We start from the raw sequence: 16,597 nt of genomic DNA on the forward strand, positions 1-16,597 counted from the left end.
TCTAGGGGAGGGCGTGGCTATGCAAATGAGGATTATTGACACTAATATACCGATTCTAAAGGAGGGCGTGGTTATGCAAATAAGCACCTTTAATACCAATATATCGTTTCTAAAGGAAGGCGTGGTTATGCAAATCATCTCCTTAACACATATAGTTCCTAAAGGAGGCGTGGCTATGCAAATCACCGCATTCAACACATCGGCTTGTAGATTGAAGGGGCGTGGCTATGTAAATAATCCCCTTTAACACCAATATATCGTTTCTAAATGGAGGCGTGGCTATGCAAATCAGGCCTATTTACACCAACGCATCGCTTTTATATGTGGGCACCGCTATCTATGTTCCTAACCGGGGAGGCGTGGCTATGCAAATCACCCTCATCACCACCGCTATCTATGTTGCTAACCGGGGAGGCGTGGCTATGCAAATCAGCTCTTTACCCACACTGCCCCGCGCCGCGCCGGAAGCAGAACGGCCGTGAGGGGGAAGGAGGCGGAAGCAGAACCCCTAAAATGGCGGCGCTGGGGCTGCGAGCCCCGGGGCTGCTCCCGCCGCTCCGGGCCCCTCTGCGGGGCTGCCTCGGCCCGTGCCGGCTCCCGGGGAGCCCCGGGGCGGTTCCGGTCTCGGTTCCGGTGCCGGTTCCGGTTCCGGTGCGGGCCATGGCCGGGCACAACCGCTGGTCCAAGGTGCGCAACGTGAAGGGGCCGCGGGACGCGGAGCGGAGCCGCCTCTTGGAGAAAATGGCGCGGATGCTGCGGGCGGCCGCCAGAGGTGGCGCGATAGTGTCGCGATATGGGGGGAGGGGGGTGCGGGGGATGGGGGGTGAGTGGGACACGGGGGTGTCGCGATATGGGGGTGGGGGGGACTGAGGAAGGGCGTGTGGGAGGAGGCGGGGGTGTCGCGATAGAGGAGGAGGAGGAGGAGGGGGTAGGGGGGCAGGGAGGTGCCGCGATAAAGGACGGGAAGTGGGTGGGGGGGCATGGGGGTATCGCGATAGGAGGTTGGGGGTGGGGGGTGTCGTAATGGGGAGAGTGTCGCGATAGAGGAGGGGAGGGGGTGGGGAGGACATGGGGGTGTCGCGATGAGGGGGAGTGTCGCGATAGAGGGGAGGAGGGGGAAGGGGGTGGGGGGGCACGGGGGTATCGCGATATAGAGGGAGAAGGGGGTGATGGGACACTGGGATATCTCGATATCGGGATAGTGGGGTATCGGGACATGGGGACATTGGGGTGTCAAAATATCGCGATACGGGGATATCAGGGCATTGGGATATCGCGATATTGGGATATCGGGACACTGGGATATGGGGACGTTGGGCTATCGGGATATCGCGATACAGGGCTGTTGGGACATTGGGCTATTGCGATATGGGGCTATGGGGACACGGGGCTATTGCGATATCACGATACGTCACGATATTGGGACACGGGCTGTGGCGCTATCAGGACATATCGCGATACAGAGTTGTTGTGAGCTCAAGCTACGATAATATCGTGATACGTCACAATGTACCACGATATATCGCGATACGGGGCTACGGGGACATCGGGCTATCGTGACCTATCGCGATATCTCCCGACAGAGGGGGGCCCGGATCCGTCGCTGAACCCCGGCCTGGCGGCGGTGGTGGCGCAGTGCCGGACACTGAACGTGCCCAAAGCCACCATCGAGGGGGCCCTGCGGTCAGTGAGGGTGAGTGACCACTGGGTGACCACTGAGTGACCATAGAGTGACCACTGACCATCCCTGAGTGACCACTGAGTGACCACAGAGTGACCACAGTGTGACCCTGAGTGACCACAGAGTGACCATAGAGTGACCTTGGGTGACCAATGAGTGACCCTGAGTGACCAATGAGTGACCATAGAGTGACCAAGTGACCACAGTGACCGCTGAGTGACCCTGAGTGACCACTGACCATCCCTGAGTGACCACAGAGTGACCGCTGAGTGACCCTGAGTGACCACTGAGTGACCACAGAGTGACCACTGGGTGACCAATGAGTGACCACTGAGTAACCCTGAGTGAGCACAGAGTGACCAATGAGTGACCCTGAGTGACCATGAGTGACCACTGAGTGACCATGAGTGACCACTGACCATCCCTGAGTGACCACTGAGTGACCGCTGAGTGACCACTGAGTGACCGCTGAGTGACCATGAGTGACCAATGAGTGACCACTGAGTGACCCTGAGTGACCACTGAGTGACCAGTGAGTGACCACAGAGTGACCACTGAGTGACCAATAAGTGACTATAGAGTGACCTTGAGTGACCATTGAGTGACCAAGGAGTGACCCCTGAATGACCAATGAGTGACCATAAGTGACCCCTGGCCATCTTAGTGACCACTGAGTGACCACTGAGTGACCCCAGACCATCCTAGTGACCACTGAGTGACCAGTGAGTAACCAATGACCATTCTAGTGACCACTGAATGACCACTGACCATCCTAGTGACCACTGAGTGACCACTGAGTGACCATTGAGTGACCACTGAGTGACCCCTGACCATCCTAGTGACCACTGAGTGACGACTGAGTGACCGCTGGCCCCTCTCTCCGGCCACAGGAGCGTCCGGCCGGGGGGTCACTGACCACTGACCACTGAGTGACCGCTGGCCCCTCTCTCCGGCCACAGGAGCGTCCGGCCGGGGGGGTCACTGACCACTGACCCCTGAGTGACCGCTGGCCCCTCTCTCCGGCCACAGGAGCGTCCGGCCGGGGGGGGTCACTGACCACTGACCACTGAGTGACCGCTGGCCCCTCTCTCCGGCCACAGGAGCGTCCGGCCGGGGGGGTCACTGACCACTGAGTGACCCCTGAGTGACCGCTGGCCCCTCTCTCCGGCCACAGGAGCGTCCGGCCGGGGGGGGTCACTGACCACTGACCACTGAGTGACCGCTGGCCCCTCTCTCCGGCCACAGGAGCGTCCGGCCGGGGGGGTCACTGACCACTGACCACTGAGTGACCGCTGGCCCCTCTCTCCGGCCACAGGAGCGTCCGGCCGGGGGGTCGCAGCTGCTGCTGACCGCCCGGGGCCCGGGGGGGTCACTCGTGCTGCTGGACGTCCGAACCGACAACGTCCGGCGCAGCCAGGCCGAGCTGCGGACACTGCTGCAACGCCACGGGTCAGTGCTGGGTGACCCTGAGTGACCAATGGGTGACCAATGGGTGACCAATGGGTGACCAATGGGTGACCGCTGAGTGACCCTGAGTGACCATGAGTGACCAATGGGTGACTGCTGGGTGACCAATGAGTGACCAATGAGTGACCCCTGAGTGACCATGAGTGACCAATGGGTGACCGCTGAGTGACCACTGAGTGACCCCTGAATGACCAATGAGTGACCCCTGAGTGACCACTGAGTGACCCTGAGTGACCAATGAGTGACCAATGAGTGACCACTGGGTGACCCCTGAGTGACCAATGAGTGACCAATGGGTGGCCAATGAGTGACCACTGAGTGACCAATGAGTGATCAATGAGTGACCCCCGAGTGACCAATGAGTGACCACTGAGTGACCAGAGTGACCCTGAGTGACCATGAATGACCCATGAGTGATCAATGAGTGACCCCTGAGTGACCATGAGTGACCCCTGAATGACCCATGAGTGACCACTGAGTGATCAATGAGTGCCCCCTGAGTGACCAATGAGTGACCCCTGAGTGACCCCGCTGACCATTGTCCCCCTGTGGTCACTCTCAGGGCCGCGCTGACCCCTGAGTGACCCTCACTGACCCCTGAGTGACCCTCACTGACCATTGTCCCCCTGTGGTCACTCAGGGCCGCGCTGACCCCTGAGTGACCGCACTGACCATTGTCCCCCTGTGGTCACTCAGGACCGCGCTGACCCCTGAGTGACCCCACTGACCATTGTCCCCCTGTGGTCACTCAGGGCCGCGCTGACCCCTGAGTGACCCTTGCTGACCATTGTCCCCCTGTGGTCACTCAGGGCCGCGCTGACCCCTGAGTGACCCTCACTGACCCCTGAGTGACCCTCACTGACCATTGTCCCCCTGTGGTCACTCAGGGCCGCGCTGACCCCTGATGTCCATCACGCCTTCGAGGCCGTGGGCGTGGTCCGAGTGTCCGGCCGGACGTTGGGCCTGGAGGCCGCGCTGGACGTGGCCGCAGTGGCCGGAGCCCAGGACGTGGCCGAGGACGAGGACGAGCTCAAGGTGGGTCCCGCTGACCGCTGCAGTGGTCTCTCAGTGGTCACTCTGTGGTCACTGCTTGAGTGTCCCCCTGGTGGTCATCGGTCACTTCTGGGACCGGACAGTGACCGGTGACCACCCTGAATGACCACTGACCACCCCACTGACCCCTTGACCACCCCAATGACCACTGACCACCCCACTGACCCCTTGACCACCCAACTGACCACTGACCATCGTGAATGACCCCTTGACCACCATGAATGACCACTGACCACCCCAATGACCCCTTGACCACCCAACTGACCATTGACCACCGCGAATGACCACTGACCACTCCCAATGACCACTGACCATCCCCACTGACCATTGGTCACTCCTTGACCACCCCCACTGACCCCTTGACCACTCCCAATGACCACTGACCATCCCAATGACCCCTTGACCACCCCAATGACCACTGACCATCCCCACTGACCATTGGTCATTCCTTGACCACTCCCACTGACCCCTTGACCACTCCCAACGACCACTGACCACTCCCATTGACCACTGACCATTGGTCACTCCTTGACCGCCCCCACTGACCCCTTGACCACCTCGATGACCACTGACCACTCCCATTGACCACTGACCACTCTCATTGACCACTGACCACTCCCGCTGACCACTGACCGCTCCTTGACCACCCCCACTGACCATTGGTCACTCCTTGACCACCCCCACTGACCCCTTGACCACCTCGATGACCACTGACCACTCCCTGACCACCCCCGCTGACCCCTTGACCACTCCCACTGACCCCTTGACCACTCCCATTGACCCCTTGACCCCTCCCTGACCCCTTGACCCTCCCAATGACCCCTTGACCCTTCACTGACCACCCCCACTGACCCCTTGACTGCCCCCACTGACCCCTTGACCCCTCCCTGACCCCTCCGTGACCCCTCCGTGACCTTTGCCCCCCTGCCCGCAGTTCCTGTGCGCCCCCTCGGCCCTGGGCAGTGTCCGGCAGCACCTGGCGGCCGCAGGGCTCCGGCCGATTTCGGCCACCCTGGAGTTCCGGCCGCGGTCAGCGCTGGCCCTGCCGGACGGTCCGAGGGCCGCGGCCGAGCGGCTGCTCCGGGCTCTGGCCGAGTGGCCGGACGCCGTCCGCATCGTCCACAACATCCAGGACGTCCCGGCGGTCACTCGGGGCGGTCACTCGGCTCCGGCCACAACGCGGGACCATCAATAAAGGTGTGGTCAAACGGTCAGCGGGGTGGCCAGTGGTCATTCGGGGTGGTCAGTGGTCATTGGGAGTGGTCAGTGGTCAGTGGGGTGGTCAGTGGTCATTGGGAGTGGTCAGTGGGGTGGTCAGTGGTCACTCAGGGTGGTCAGTGGTCATTCGGGGTGGTCAGGGGGTCAGTGGGGTGGTCAGTGGTCATTCAGGGTGGTCAAGGGGACAGCGGGGTGGTCGGTGGTCATTGGGAGTGGTCAAGGGGTCAGTGGGAGTGGTCAAATGGTCAGTGGGAGTGGCCAGTGGTCATTCGGGGTGGTCAGGGGTCATTCGGGGTGGCCGGTGGTCATTCGGGGTGGTCAAATGGTCAGTGGGAGTGGTCAAGGGCTCAGTGGGAGTGGTCAGTGGTCACTCAGGGTGGCCAGTGGTCATTGGGAGTGGTCAGTGGTCATTTGGGTGGTCAGTGGTCATTCGGGGTGGTCAGGGGGTCAGTGGGGTGGTCAGTGGTCACTCAGAGTGGACAAAGGGTGGTCAGTGGCCATTGGGGGTCATTAGTGGTCACTCAGGGTGGTCAGTGGTCATTGGGGTGGTCAGTGGTCACTCAGGGCGGTCACTCAGGGTGGTCAGTGGTCACTCAGGGCGGTCACTCGGCTCTGGCCACGCCGCACGATGGACAATAAAGGTGTGAGACGTGGTCAAGTGGTCATTTGGAGTGGTCAGTGGTCACTCAGGGTGGTCAGTGAGGGGACCAGGGGGTCTTTGGGGTGGTCAAGTGGTCATCGGGGTGATCATCGGGGTGGTCAGTGCCCATTGGGGTGGTCAAGGGGTCAGTGGGAGTGGTCAAGGGGTCAGTGGGAGTGGTCAAGAAGCAGCCAAGGGTCATTGGGTGGTCAGTGGGGGTGGTCAGTGCCCATTGGTCATCCCGGTGGTCACTCGGTCATCGGGGTGGTCATCAGGGTGGTCAGTGCCCATTGGTCATCCCAGTGGTCACTCGGTCATCAGGCTGGTCAGTGGTCATTGGTCATCGTGGTGGCCATTGGTCATCATGGTGGTCACTCGGTCATCGGGGTGGTCAGTGGTGTGGTCAGTGGGAATGGTCAGTGCCCATTGGTCATCCCGGTGGTCACTCGGTCACTGGTGTGGTCATCGGTGTGGTCAGTGGGAATGGTCAGTGCCCATTGGTCATCCCGGTGGTCACTCGGTCACTGGGGTGGTCATCGGTGTGGTCAGTGCCCATTGGTCATCGTGGTGGTCACTCCGTCATCAGGGTGGTCATCAGGCTGGTCAATGACCATTGGTCATTGTGGTGGTCAAGCGGTCACTGCAGTGGTCAGTGCCCATTGGTCATCGTGGTGCCCATTGGTCATCCCGGTGGTCACTCGGTCATTGGGGTGGTCACTGGGGTGGTCAGTGCCCATTGGTCATCCCAGTGGTCACTCGGTCACTGGGGTGGTCAGTGGGAATGGTCAGTGCCCATTGGTCACCCTGGCGGTCACTCGGTCACTGGGGTGGTCATCGTGGTGGTCAGTGGGAATGGTCAGTGCCCATTGGTCATCGTGGTGGTCACTCGGTCACTGGGGTGGTCAGTGCCCATTGGTCACCCCGGTGGTCACTCAGTCACTGGGGTGGTCAGTGGGAATGGTCAGTGCCCATTGGTCACCCTGGTGGTCACTCGGTCATCGGGGTGGTCATCGTGGTGGTCAGTGCCCATTGGTCATCCCGGCGGTCACTCGGTCATCGTGGTGGTCAGTGGTCATTGGTCACCCCGGTGGTCACTCGGTCATTGGGGTGGTCAGTGCCCATTGGTCACCCCGGTGGTCACTCGGTCACTGCGGTGGTCATCATGGTGGTCAGTGCCCATTGGTCACCCCGGTGGTCACTCGGTCATCGGGGTGGTCATTGGGGTGGTCATCGGGGTGGTCAGTGCCCATTGGTCACCCTGGTGGTCACTCGGTCATTGGGCTGGTCAGTGCCCATTGGTCATCGCGGTGGTCACTCGGTCACTGGGGTGGTCACCGGGGTGGTCAGTGCCCATTGGTCACCCCGGTGGTCACTCACTCACGCCACCCCCCAATCACACCCACACCTCCTCGTGGAGTGCCCAAAGCCCCGCGGCCGCTCCGGCCAGGGGTCATTTATTGGTGGTCACTCGTCCGAGCCGGCCGGGCTGCCCAGGAAGAGGCCGGAGTAGCCAAAGGCCGGAGCGGAGCCTTCGTCCTCCTCCTCCTCCTCCTCGTCCTCCTCCTCCTCCTCGTCCTCCTCGTGGTCATCGTGGTCATCGTGGTCATCCTCGTCCTCCTCGTCCTCCTCCGGCCGCGCCGAGCGGTCAGCGGCGCCGTCCGGCCTGTGGTCATCCCCGGGCCGAGAGCGGCCGCTTGGCCATTGGTCATCTCTTGAGCCGACTGACCACTGGTCATCCTTGGGGCCGGGTCTTGGTCCTGATGACCACTGGTCATTCTTGGAGCCGACTGACCACTGGTCATTCTTGGAGCCGGGTGACCACTGCTCGATCTTCACCTCCGCTGACCACTGGTCACTCTTGGAGCTGGGTGACCACTGCTCCTGCTTGACCTCTGCTGACCACTGGTCACTCTTCGGCCCCGCTGACCACTGGTCACTCTTTGGCCCCGCTGACCATTGGTCATTCTTGGAGCTGGGTGACCACTGCTCGATCTTCACCTCCGCTGACCACTGGTCACTCTTTGGCCCTGCTGACCACTGGTCATTCTTGGAGCTGGGTGACCACTGCTCAATCTTCACCTCCGCTGACCACTGGTCACTCTTGGGGCCGGATGACCACTGCTCATCTTTCGGCCCCGCTGACCACTGGTCACTCTTCGAGTCCGGTGACCACTGCTCTTGCTTGACCGCTGCTGACCACTGGTCACTCTTGGAGCTCGCTGACCACTGCTCATCCTTCATGCCAGCTCTTCCTCCAGCTGACCACTGGTCACTCTTCGGCCCTGATGACCACTGGTCACTCTTTGACCCTGCTGACCACTGGTCACTCTTTGGCCCTGCTGACCACTGGTCACTCTTTGAGCCCGCTGACCACTGCTCGCCCTTTGAGCTGGGTGACCACTGCTCCTTCTTCACCGCCGCTGACCACTGGTCACTCTTGGACCCCGTTGACCACTGGTCACTCTTCGAGCCTGCTGACCACTGGTCATTCTTTGACCCTGCTGACCACTGGTCATCCTTCGAGCCTGCTGACCACTGGTCACTCTTGGACCCCGCCGCCCACTGCTCCTCCCTCGAGCCGCCCCCTTTGCCGCCGCCGAGTGACCACTGGTCATCCTTTCCCGCGAGTGACCACTGCTCGTCCCTCGGGCCTCCCCTTGCTCCCCTGCCCCTGCCGGCGCCCGGCCGTGCCCTGCGCGGCCGTTTGGCCTCTCCGGCCGCTGCCGAGTGTCCGGCGCGGTGTCCGAGCAGGCGTCCGAGCAGGAATCGCCGCTGCCCCCTGGCCAGCGTCCACTTGGCCTCGAGCCGCGCCAGCTCGTCGCACAGCGCCGCGTTCTCCAGCACCAGCGCCCGCGCCGCGCGACGCAGACGCCGGAAACGCTGCCGGACGCGCTCGGCCGGGCCCGGCCGCGGGGGCATCGTCCGGCCGGGGGTGGACACTGCGGGAGGAGAGGGAAAAAAAAACGGGGGAAATTCGGTGAAAATCGGGGAAATTTTGGTGGAAATCGGGGAAATTTTGATGGAAATTGGCCCAAATCGGCACAAATTGGCCCAAAGTCAACGTTGGGTTGAGCCAAGTCAAGGTTGGGTTGAGGCAAGTCGAGGTTGGGTTGAGCTGAGTTGAGCGGAGTTGAGCAAAATTGGCCAAAAACGGCAAAATTGATCCAAATTTAGCAAAATCGACCAAAATTGAGCAAAATGGACCAAAATCAGCAAAAATCGGCACAAATTGGCCCAAAGTCAATGTTGGGTTGAGCTGAGTCAAGGTTGGGTTGAGCCAAGTTGAGCGGAGTTGACCAAAATTGATCCAAATTTAGCAAAATTGAGCAAAATTGACCACAAATGAGCAAAATGGACCAAAATCAGCAAAAATCGGCACAAATTGGCCCAAAGTCAACGTTGGGTTGAGGCAAGTCAAGGTTGGGTTGAGCCAAGTTGAGCAGAGTTGACCAAAATTGATCCAAATTTAGCAAAATTGACCACAAATGAGCAAAATGGACCAAAATCAGCAAAAATCGGCACAAATTGGCCCAAAGTCAACGTTGGGTTGAGCTGAGTCAAGGTTGGGTTGAGGCGAGTTGAGCGGAGTTGAGCAAAATTGGCCAAAAACGGCAAAATTGATCCAAATTGAGCAAAATTGACCAAAATTGACCAAAATTGAGTAAAATTGACCAAAATCGGTACAAATTGGACCAAAGTCGGCGTTGGGTTGAGCAGAGTTGACCAAAATTGAGTGAAATTGGTCAAAATTGACCAAGAAGGAGCAAAATTGACCCAAAGTCAGCACAAATTTGACCCAAAATTGTTGTTGGGTTGACCCAAATGGAACAAATTGACTGAAATTGGTCCAAATTGACCAAAAAGGAGCAAAATTGACCCAAAATCAGCACAAATTTGATCTCAAATTGGTCTTGGGTTGAGCCAAGTCAACGCTGGGTTGACCCAAATGGAACAAATTGACTGAAATTGGTCAAAATTGCCCCAAAATTGGACCAAACTTGACAGAAATGGACTGAAATTGACCCAAATCGGCACAAATGGACCAAAATTAACCAAAATTGCCACAAATTGGACCAAAATCAACACAATTGACACAAACTGACCGAAATTGACCAAAATCAACCCAAATTGACTCAAATTGAGCCCAAATTGAACAAAATTTGCCCTAAATGACCCGAATTACGAAAATCACCACAATTTGGGCCCAAATCGAGCCCAAAACGGCCCAAACCGAGCTCGGAGGAGCCTTTGGGTTAAAAAACGGAAAAATCGGGAAAATCGAAAAAAACGGGGGCGGATTTTGGGGAGAAAACGGCGATTTTTGGGAGAAAATCGTTCACTCCATCGATCCGCATCCATTAACGGCCATGGGGAAGCTCCCCCTCCCCCCTCCGCTGCTCCCCGCGGGGGTTTTGGGGCGAAATTCGACGATTTTGGGGACAAATCCGCCGAGTTTAGGACTCACCGCAGGCGGAACGGAGCGGGCGCCACCGGAAGTGAACGCGGGGAGAACGGAAAAGAGGCAACACCAACCGGAAGTGGGCGGTGAAACCCCCGGAATCGACCGGGGGAAAAAACCCCGAAAAACACGAATTTAGACCCAAATCCGCGTCAAGATCTGGTTTTGCGTCACGATTTCTCCTTTTTGGGGCTAAACCGCCGCGTTTTGGGTGCTCTTTTTTCTGCTTAATCGTTTTTCTCCTGCTCCGAGCCGCGACTTTCCGTTACCCTCAACGAACCCTCATCATCTCTATGGTAACTTCCGGTCCGCGGCGCCATTACCGCTTCCCCTCTATGGCCACTTCCGGTTGGAGCCGCTCTGGCCCGCTCGGAGGACTTCAATTCCTCTCTTTGATTTTCCCCAAAATGCCGATTTTTTCCCCAAAAAATTCCCAATTTTCCCCCAAAATTTCCCCCAGAATTCCCAATTTCCCCACCAAAACCCGCGATTTCAGTAAAAATTCCCATTTTTTAATTCCCCAACCCCCACTTCCCTCCAAAATCGCCAATTTTCCCCCAAAATTTCCAATTTTTCCCTCTAAAAATTTCCTTTTTTTTTAAACCTCCCACCCCCCCAAATTCCCGATTTTTCACCCCAAAAATTCCCGATTTTTTTGGCTCCTCCCATTCCGGCTCCCACCCCTCTCCCTCCCCCCACCCCCAGAGGGGCGGGGCCTCCCCAAATTCCCGGGAAATTGCCCCAAAATTGGGTGGGGGAGGGGCAGCAGCGGCACCATGGCGCAGGTAGGGGGGGGAGGGGAATTTTCGGGGAATTTTGGGGGAATTTTGGGCGATTTTGGGCAAGTTCGGGAGACTTGGGGGAAGTTCGGAGCCCACTTCCGGGTTGGGGAGGGGAAATTGGGGCGGAATTTGGGAATTTTGGGGTTCAAAAGTGAATTTTGGAGGCATTTTTTGGATTTTCTTTTTATATTTTGGCGATTTTTTTGGCGATTTTTGGGATTTCAAAGTGAAATTTCGGGGGGGGGGATTTTGAGGGCGGATTTTTGGGACTTTAAAGTGAAATTTTGGGGGAATTCGGGGATTTTTATTTTATTTTTTGAGGGATTTTTTTGGCGATTTTTGGGGGGGAATTGGGAGGATTTTGGGGACTCAAAAGTGAATTTGGGGGATTTTGGGATTTTTTTTAAATTTTAAAAAAATTCGGGGGGGAGTTTTGGGACTTAAAACTGAAAATTTGGGGGAATTTTGGGATTCTTATTTTATTTTTTTGGTGGATTTTTGGGGATTTTTTTGGGGGAAAATTTTGGGGTCCCAAAATGAATTTTGGGGAAAACTTAGGAATTTTTTTTTTTTTAATTTTTGGGTGAATTTTGGGACTTTAAAGTGAATTTTGGGGGGAATTTTGGGGATTTTTGGGATCACATAGGGAAATTTGGATGAAATTTTGGGATTATTTTGATTTTTTGGGGTTTTTTGGGGAGATTTTGGCCATTCCTGGGTGGATTTTTTTGGGGTTTTTTTGGGGTTTTTTTGGGATTTTGACCATTCCCAGTATTCCCAGTTCAATCCCAGTTCAATCCCAGTTCCCTCCCACTATTCCCAGTTTAATTTTGACCATTCCCAGCTGCATTATTTGGGATTTTTTTTGGCAGTTTTGGGGATTTTGGGGCGATTTTGGCCATTCCTGGGTGGATTTTTTGGGTTTTTTTTGGGATTTTGACCATTCCCAGTTCTCTCCCAGTATTCCCAGTTCAATCCCAGTTCAATCCCAGTTCACTCCCAGTTCAATCCCAGTTCAATCCCAGTACTCCCAGTCAGATTTTAACAATTTCCAGATGGATTTTGACAATTCCCAGGTGAATTTTTTGGGGATTTTTGGGCAATTTTGGCCATTCCTGGGTGGATTTTTTTTGGGTTTTTTTGGGTTTTTTGGGATTTTGACCATTCCCAGTATTCCCAGTTCAATCCCAGTTCAATCCCAGTTTAATTTTGGGTTCCTGCAGGGCCTGGTGCTGGTGGTGACCGGGGGCTCTCACCTGGGGCAGTTTTGGGGATTTTTGGGCGATTTTGGCCATTCCTGGGTGGATTTTTTTGGGTTTTTTTGGATTTTCACCATTCCCAGTTCTCTCCCAGTATTCCCAGTTCAATCCCAGTTCAATCCCAGTTCAATCCCAGTTTAATTTTGGGTTCCTGCAGGGCCTGGTGCTGGGGGTTCCTGGGCTCTTACCTGGAGCAGTTTTGGGGAATTTTGGGGGATTTTGGCCATTCCTGGGTGGATTTTTTTGGGATTTTTGGGTTTTTTGGGAGTTTGACCATTCCCAGTTCTCTCCCAGTATTCCCAGTTCTCTCCCAGTATTCCCAGTTTAATTTTGGGTTCCTGCAGGGCCTGGTGCTGGTGGTGACCGGGGGCTCTCACCTGGTTCAGTTTTGGGGATTTTGGGGCGATTTTGGCCATTCCTGGGTGGATTTTTTTGGGGTTTTTTGGGATTTTCGCCATTCCCAGTATTCCCAGTTCAATCCCAGTTCAATCCCAGTTCAATCCCAGTTTAATTTTGGGTTCCTGCAGGGCCTGGTGCTGGTGGTGACCGGGGGTTCCTGGGCTCTCACCTGGTTCAGTTTTGGGGATTTTGGGGCGATTTTGGCCATTCCTGGGTGGATTTTTTTGGAGTTTTTTTTGGTTTTTGGGGTTTTTTGGGGGAGTTTGACCATTCCCAGTTCTCTCCCAGTATTCCCAGTTCAATCCCAGTTCAATCCCAGTTCAATCCCCAGGGCCTGGTGCTGGTGGTGACCGGGGGCTCTCACCTGGTTCAGTTTTGGGTTTTTTTGGGCGATTTTGGCCATTCCTGGGTGGATTTTTTTGGGGTTTTTTGGGATTTTGACCATTCCCAGTTCTCTCCCAGTATTCCCAGTTCAATCCCAGTTCAATCCCAGTTCAATCCCCAGGGCCTGGTGCTGGTGGTGCCGGGGGCTCGGGGTTCCTGGGCTCTCACCTGGTTCAGTTTTGGGGATTTTTGGGCGATTTTGGCCATTCCTGGGTGGATTTTTTTGGGGTTTTTTTTGGGATTTTGACCATTCCCAGTATTCCCAGTATTCCCAGTTTAATTTTGGGTTCCTGCAGGGCCTGGTGATGGTGGTGACCGGGGGCTCGGGGTTCCTGGGCTCTCACCTGGTCCAGGTGCTGCTGGAGGCGGAGCCGGAGCTTCGGGAGCTGCGAATCCTCGACCTCGACCCCGACCTCAAAATGGTCCCCGAGAGGCACCGTGAGCCCCAAAATCCCCCAGATTCACCCCAAAAACTCACCCTAAAAACCTCCCAAATCCTCCTTCATTCAGCCCCCAAAAATTCCCCAAAAAATCCCCGCAAAATTTCCAAATTTAACCCCAAAAATCGACCCGAAATCCCCCAAATTCCCTGCCAAAATCCACCCCAAAAATTCCCAAATTTAGCCCTTAAAATTCACCCTGAAATGCCCCAAATTCACCCCAAAAATCTGTCCCAAAGATCCCCCAAATTCACCTCAAAAATCCACCCCGAAAATCCCAAATTCAACCCTAAAAATTCCCCCCAAAATGTCCCAAATTTAACCCCAAAAATCGACCCAAAATCCCCCAAATTTCCCCCCCAAAATCCACCCCAAAAAATCCCAAATTTAGCCCTTAAAATTCACCCTGAAATGCCTGAAATTCACCCCAAAAATCTGTCCCAAAATCCCCCAAATTCGCCCCAAAAAACTCACCCTAAAACCCCCCAAATCCTCCTTCATTCAGCCCCAAAAATTCCCCAAATTCCCCCAAAAAATCCCTGCAAAATTTCCAAATTTAACCCCAAAAATCGAGCCGAAATACCCCAAATTCCCCCCCAAAATCCACCCCAAAAATTCCCAAATTTAGCCCTTAAAATCCACCCTGAAATGCCCCAAATTCACCCCAAAAATTTGTCCCAATATCCCCCAAATTCACCTCAAAAATCCCCATCCCCCCAAAAATCCCAAATTCAACCCCCAAAAATTCACCCCAAAATGTCCCAAATTTAACCCCAAAAATCGACCCAAAATCCCCCAAATTCCCCGCCAAAAATCCACCCCAAAAATTCCCAAATTTAGCCCTTAAAATTCACCCTGAAATGTCCCAAATTCACCCCAAAAGTCTGTCCCAAAATCCCCCAAATTCACCTCAAAAAATCCCCCAAAAATCCCAAATTCAACCCCAAAAATTCACCCCAAAATGTCCCAAATTTAACCCCCAAAAATCCCCCAAATTCCCCCCCAAAAATTCCCAAATTTAGCCCTTAAAATCCACCCTGAAATGCCCGAAATTCACCCCAAAAATCTGTCCCATAATCCCCCAAATTCACCTCAAAAATCCCCCCCAAAATTCCCAAATTTAGCCCTTAAAATTCACCCTGAAATGCCCGAAATTCACCCCTAAAATCTGTCCCAAAATCCCCCAAATTCACCTCAAAAATCCCCCCCAAAATCCCAAATTTTGCCCCCCAAAATTCAACTCGAAAAATCCCCCAAAAATCCCAAATTCAACCCCAAAAATTCACCCCAAAATGTCCCAAATTCACCCCTAAAATCCACCCCAAAATGCCAAAAACTCACCCTAAAAATCCCCAAATTTAACCCCAAAAATTCACCCCAAAATTCGACCTAAAAATTCCAATAAAATTCAACCCAAAATTTCTTAAAATGTCCTAAAAATTCACCTCAAAAATTCACCCAAAATACAAAAAATTCACCCCAAAATTTGCCTCAAAATCCCCAAATTTTACCCTAAAAATTCACCCAAAATTACTCCAAAAATTCCCTGAATTCAGCCCAAAAATCCACCCCAAAATTCCCGAATTTAACCCCAAAAATCCACCCTGAAATCCCCCAAATTCAGCCCAAAATCCCCCAAATTCAGCCCAAAAATTGCTCCAAAATTCCTGAATTTCACCCCAAAAATTCACCCAAAATTACCCCAAAATCCCCCAAATTCAGCCCAAAAATCCACCCCAAAATTCCTGAAATTCACCCCAAAAATTCACCCAAAATTCCTGAAATTCACACCCAAAAATTCACCCAAAATTACCCCAAAATCCCCCAATTCAGCCCAAAAATCCACCCCAAAATTCCCGAATTTAACCCCAAAAATCCACCCTGAAATCCCCCAAATTCACCCCAAAATCCCCCAAATTCAGCCCAAAAATTGCTCCAAAATTCCTGAATTTCACCCCAAAAATTCACCCAAAATTACCCCAAAATCCCCCAAATTCAGCCCAAAAATTCAGCCCAAAATCCCCCAAATTCACCCCAAAAATTGCTCCAAAATTCCTGAAATTCACCCCAAAAATTCACCCAAAATTACCCCAAAATCCCCCAAATTCACCCCAAAAATTCACCCAAATTCAGCCCAAAAATTGCTCCAAAATTCCTGAAATTCACCCCAAAAATTCACCCCAAAATTCCCCCAAAACTCTGCCCCAAAACCGCCCAAATTCACCCCAAAATCCCCCCCCCAAATTTTCCCAAAATCCCCAAATTTCACCCCAAAAATTCCAGGGATTTTGGGGGTAAATTTGGGGGATTTTGGCTGATTTTGTGTTCATTTTGATAAACTTGAGGTGATTTTTGTTAATTTTGGGGAAATTTGATGTAATTTGGGGTAAATTTCCATGAATTTTGTTAATTTTGGGTACATTTTGATGATTTTGGGGGGGATTTTTGTTCCTTTTTGAAAATTTTGTTAATTTTGGGGTGATATTTTAAAATTTTGGGTTAAATTTTGTCAATTTTGGGGTGATATTTTTAAATTTTGGGTCAATTTTGTAAATTTTAGGGTGATTATTTTAAATTTTGGGTTCAATTTTGTCAATTTTGGGGTGATTTTTTAAATTTTGGGGTTCATTTTTGTTAATTTTGGGGTGATTGTTTTGAAATTTTGGGTTCAATTTTGCGAATTTTGTGGTAATTTTTAAATTTTGGGTTCAATTTTGTCAATTTTGGGGTGATTTTTTTGGGTTCCATTTTGTTAATTTTGGGTTCAATTTTGATAATTTTGGGGTGATTTTTTAAAATTTTGGGTTAAATTTTA

At 53.5% G+C, this 16,597-nt stretch overlaps 2 protein-coding genes across 4 annotated transcripts; one reads left to right on the plus strand and one right to left on the minus strand.

Moving 5' to 3' along the window:
• Positions 1–401: 401 nt before the first annotated feature.
• On the plus strand, positions 402–15,552 carry TACO1 (translational activator of cytochrome c oxidase I). Of its 2 annotated transcripts, none has more exons than XM_077170967.1 (5): positions 402–772; positions 1,584–1,693; positions 2,997–3,130; positions 4,036–4,183; positions 13,639–15,552. In XM_077170967.1, exons 1-5 carry the CDS (start codon positions 514–516, stop codon positions 14,551–14,553), a joined length of 1,566 nt encoding a protein of 521 aa, XP_077027082.1. In that variant the 5' UTR covers positions 402–513; the 3' UTR covers positions 14,554–15,552. The 2 variants fall into 2 exon arrangements, with proteins under 2 accessions (XP_077027082.1, XP_077027083.1); XM_077170968.1 differs by lacking the exon at positions 13,639–15,552 and adding an exon at positions 5,136–5,415 and having other exon boundaries at positions 459–772.
• On the minus strand, positions 7,472–11,074 carry LOC143691927 (uncharacterized). Of its 2 annotated transcripts, XM_077170978.1 has the most exons (3): positions 10,525–11,074; positions 7,950–8,998; positions 7,472–7,895 (listed from the first exon to the last, which is right to left on the minus strand). In XM_077170978.1, the coding sequence occupies exons 2-3, from the start codon at positions 8,976–8,978 to the stop codon at positions 7,524–7,526; spliced, it is 1,401 nt and encodes a 466-aa protein (XP_077027093.1). In that variant the 5' UTR covers positions 8,979–8,998; positions 10,525–11,074; the 3' UTR covers positions 7,472–7,523. The 2 variants fall into 2 exon arrangements, with proteins under 2 accessions (XP_077027093.1, XP_077027092.1); XM_077170977.1 differs by having other exon boundaries at positions 7,472–8,998; positions 10,525–11,070.
• Positions 15,553–16,597: the final 1,045 nt, after the last annotated feature.

The sequence above is a fragment of the Agelaius phoeniceus genome, chromosome 37 (genome assembly GCF_051311805.1).
Source record: "Agelaius phoeniceus isolate bAgePho1 chromosome 37, bAgePho1.hap1, whole genome shotgun sequence".
In the NCBI taxonomy this organism is placed as follows: Eukaryota; Metazoa; Chordata; class Aves; order Passeriformes; family Icteridae; genus Agelaius; species Agelaius phoeniceus.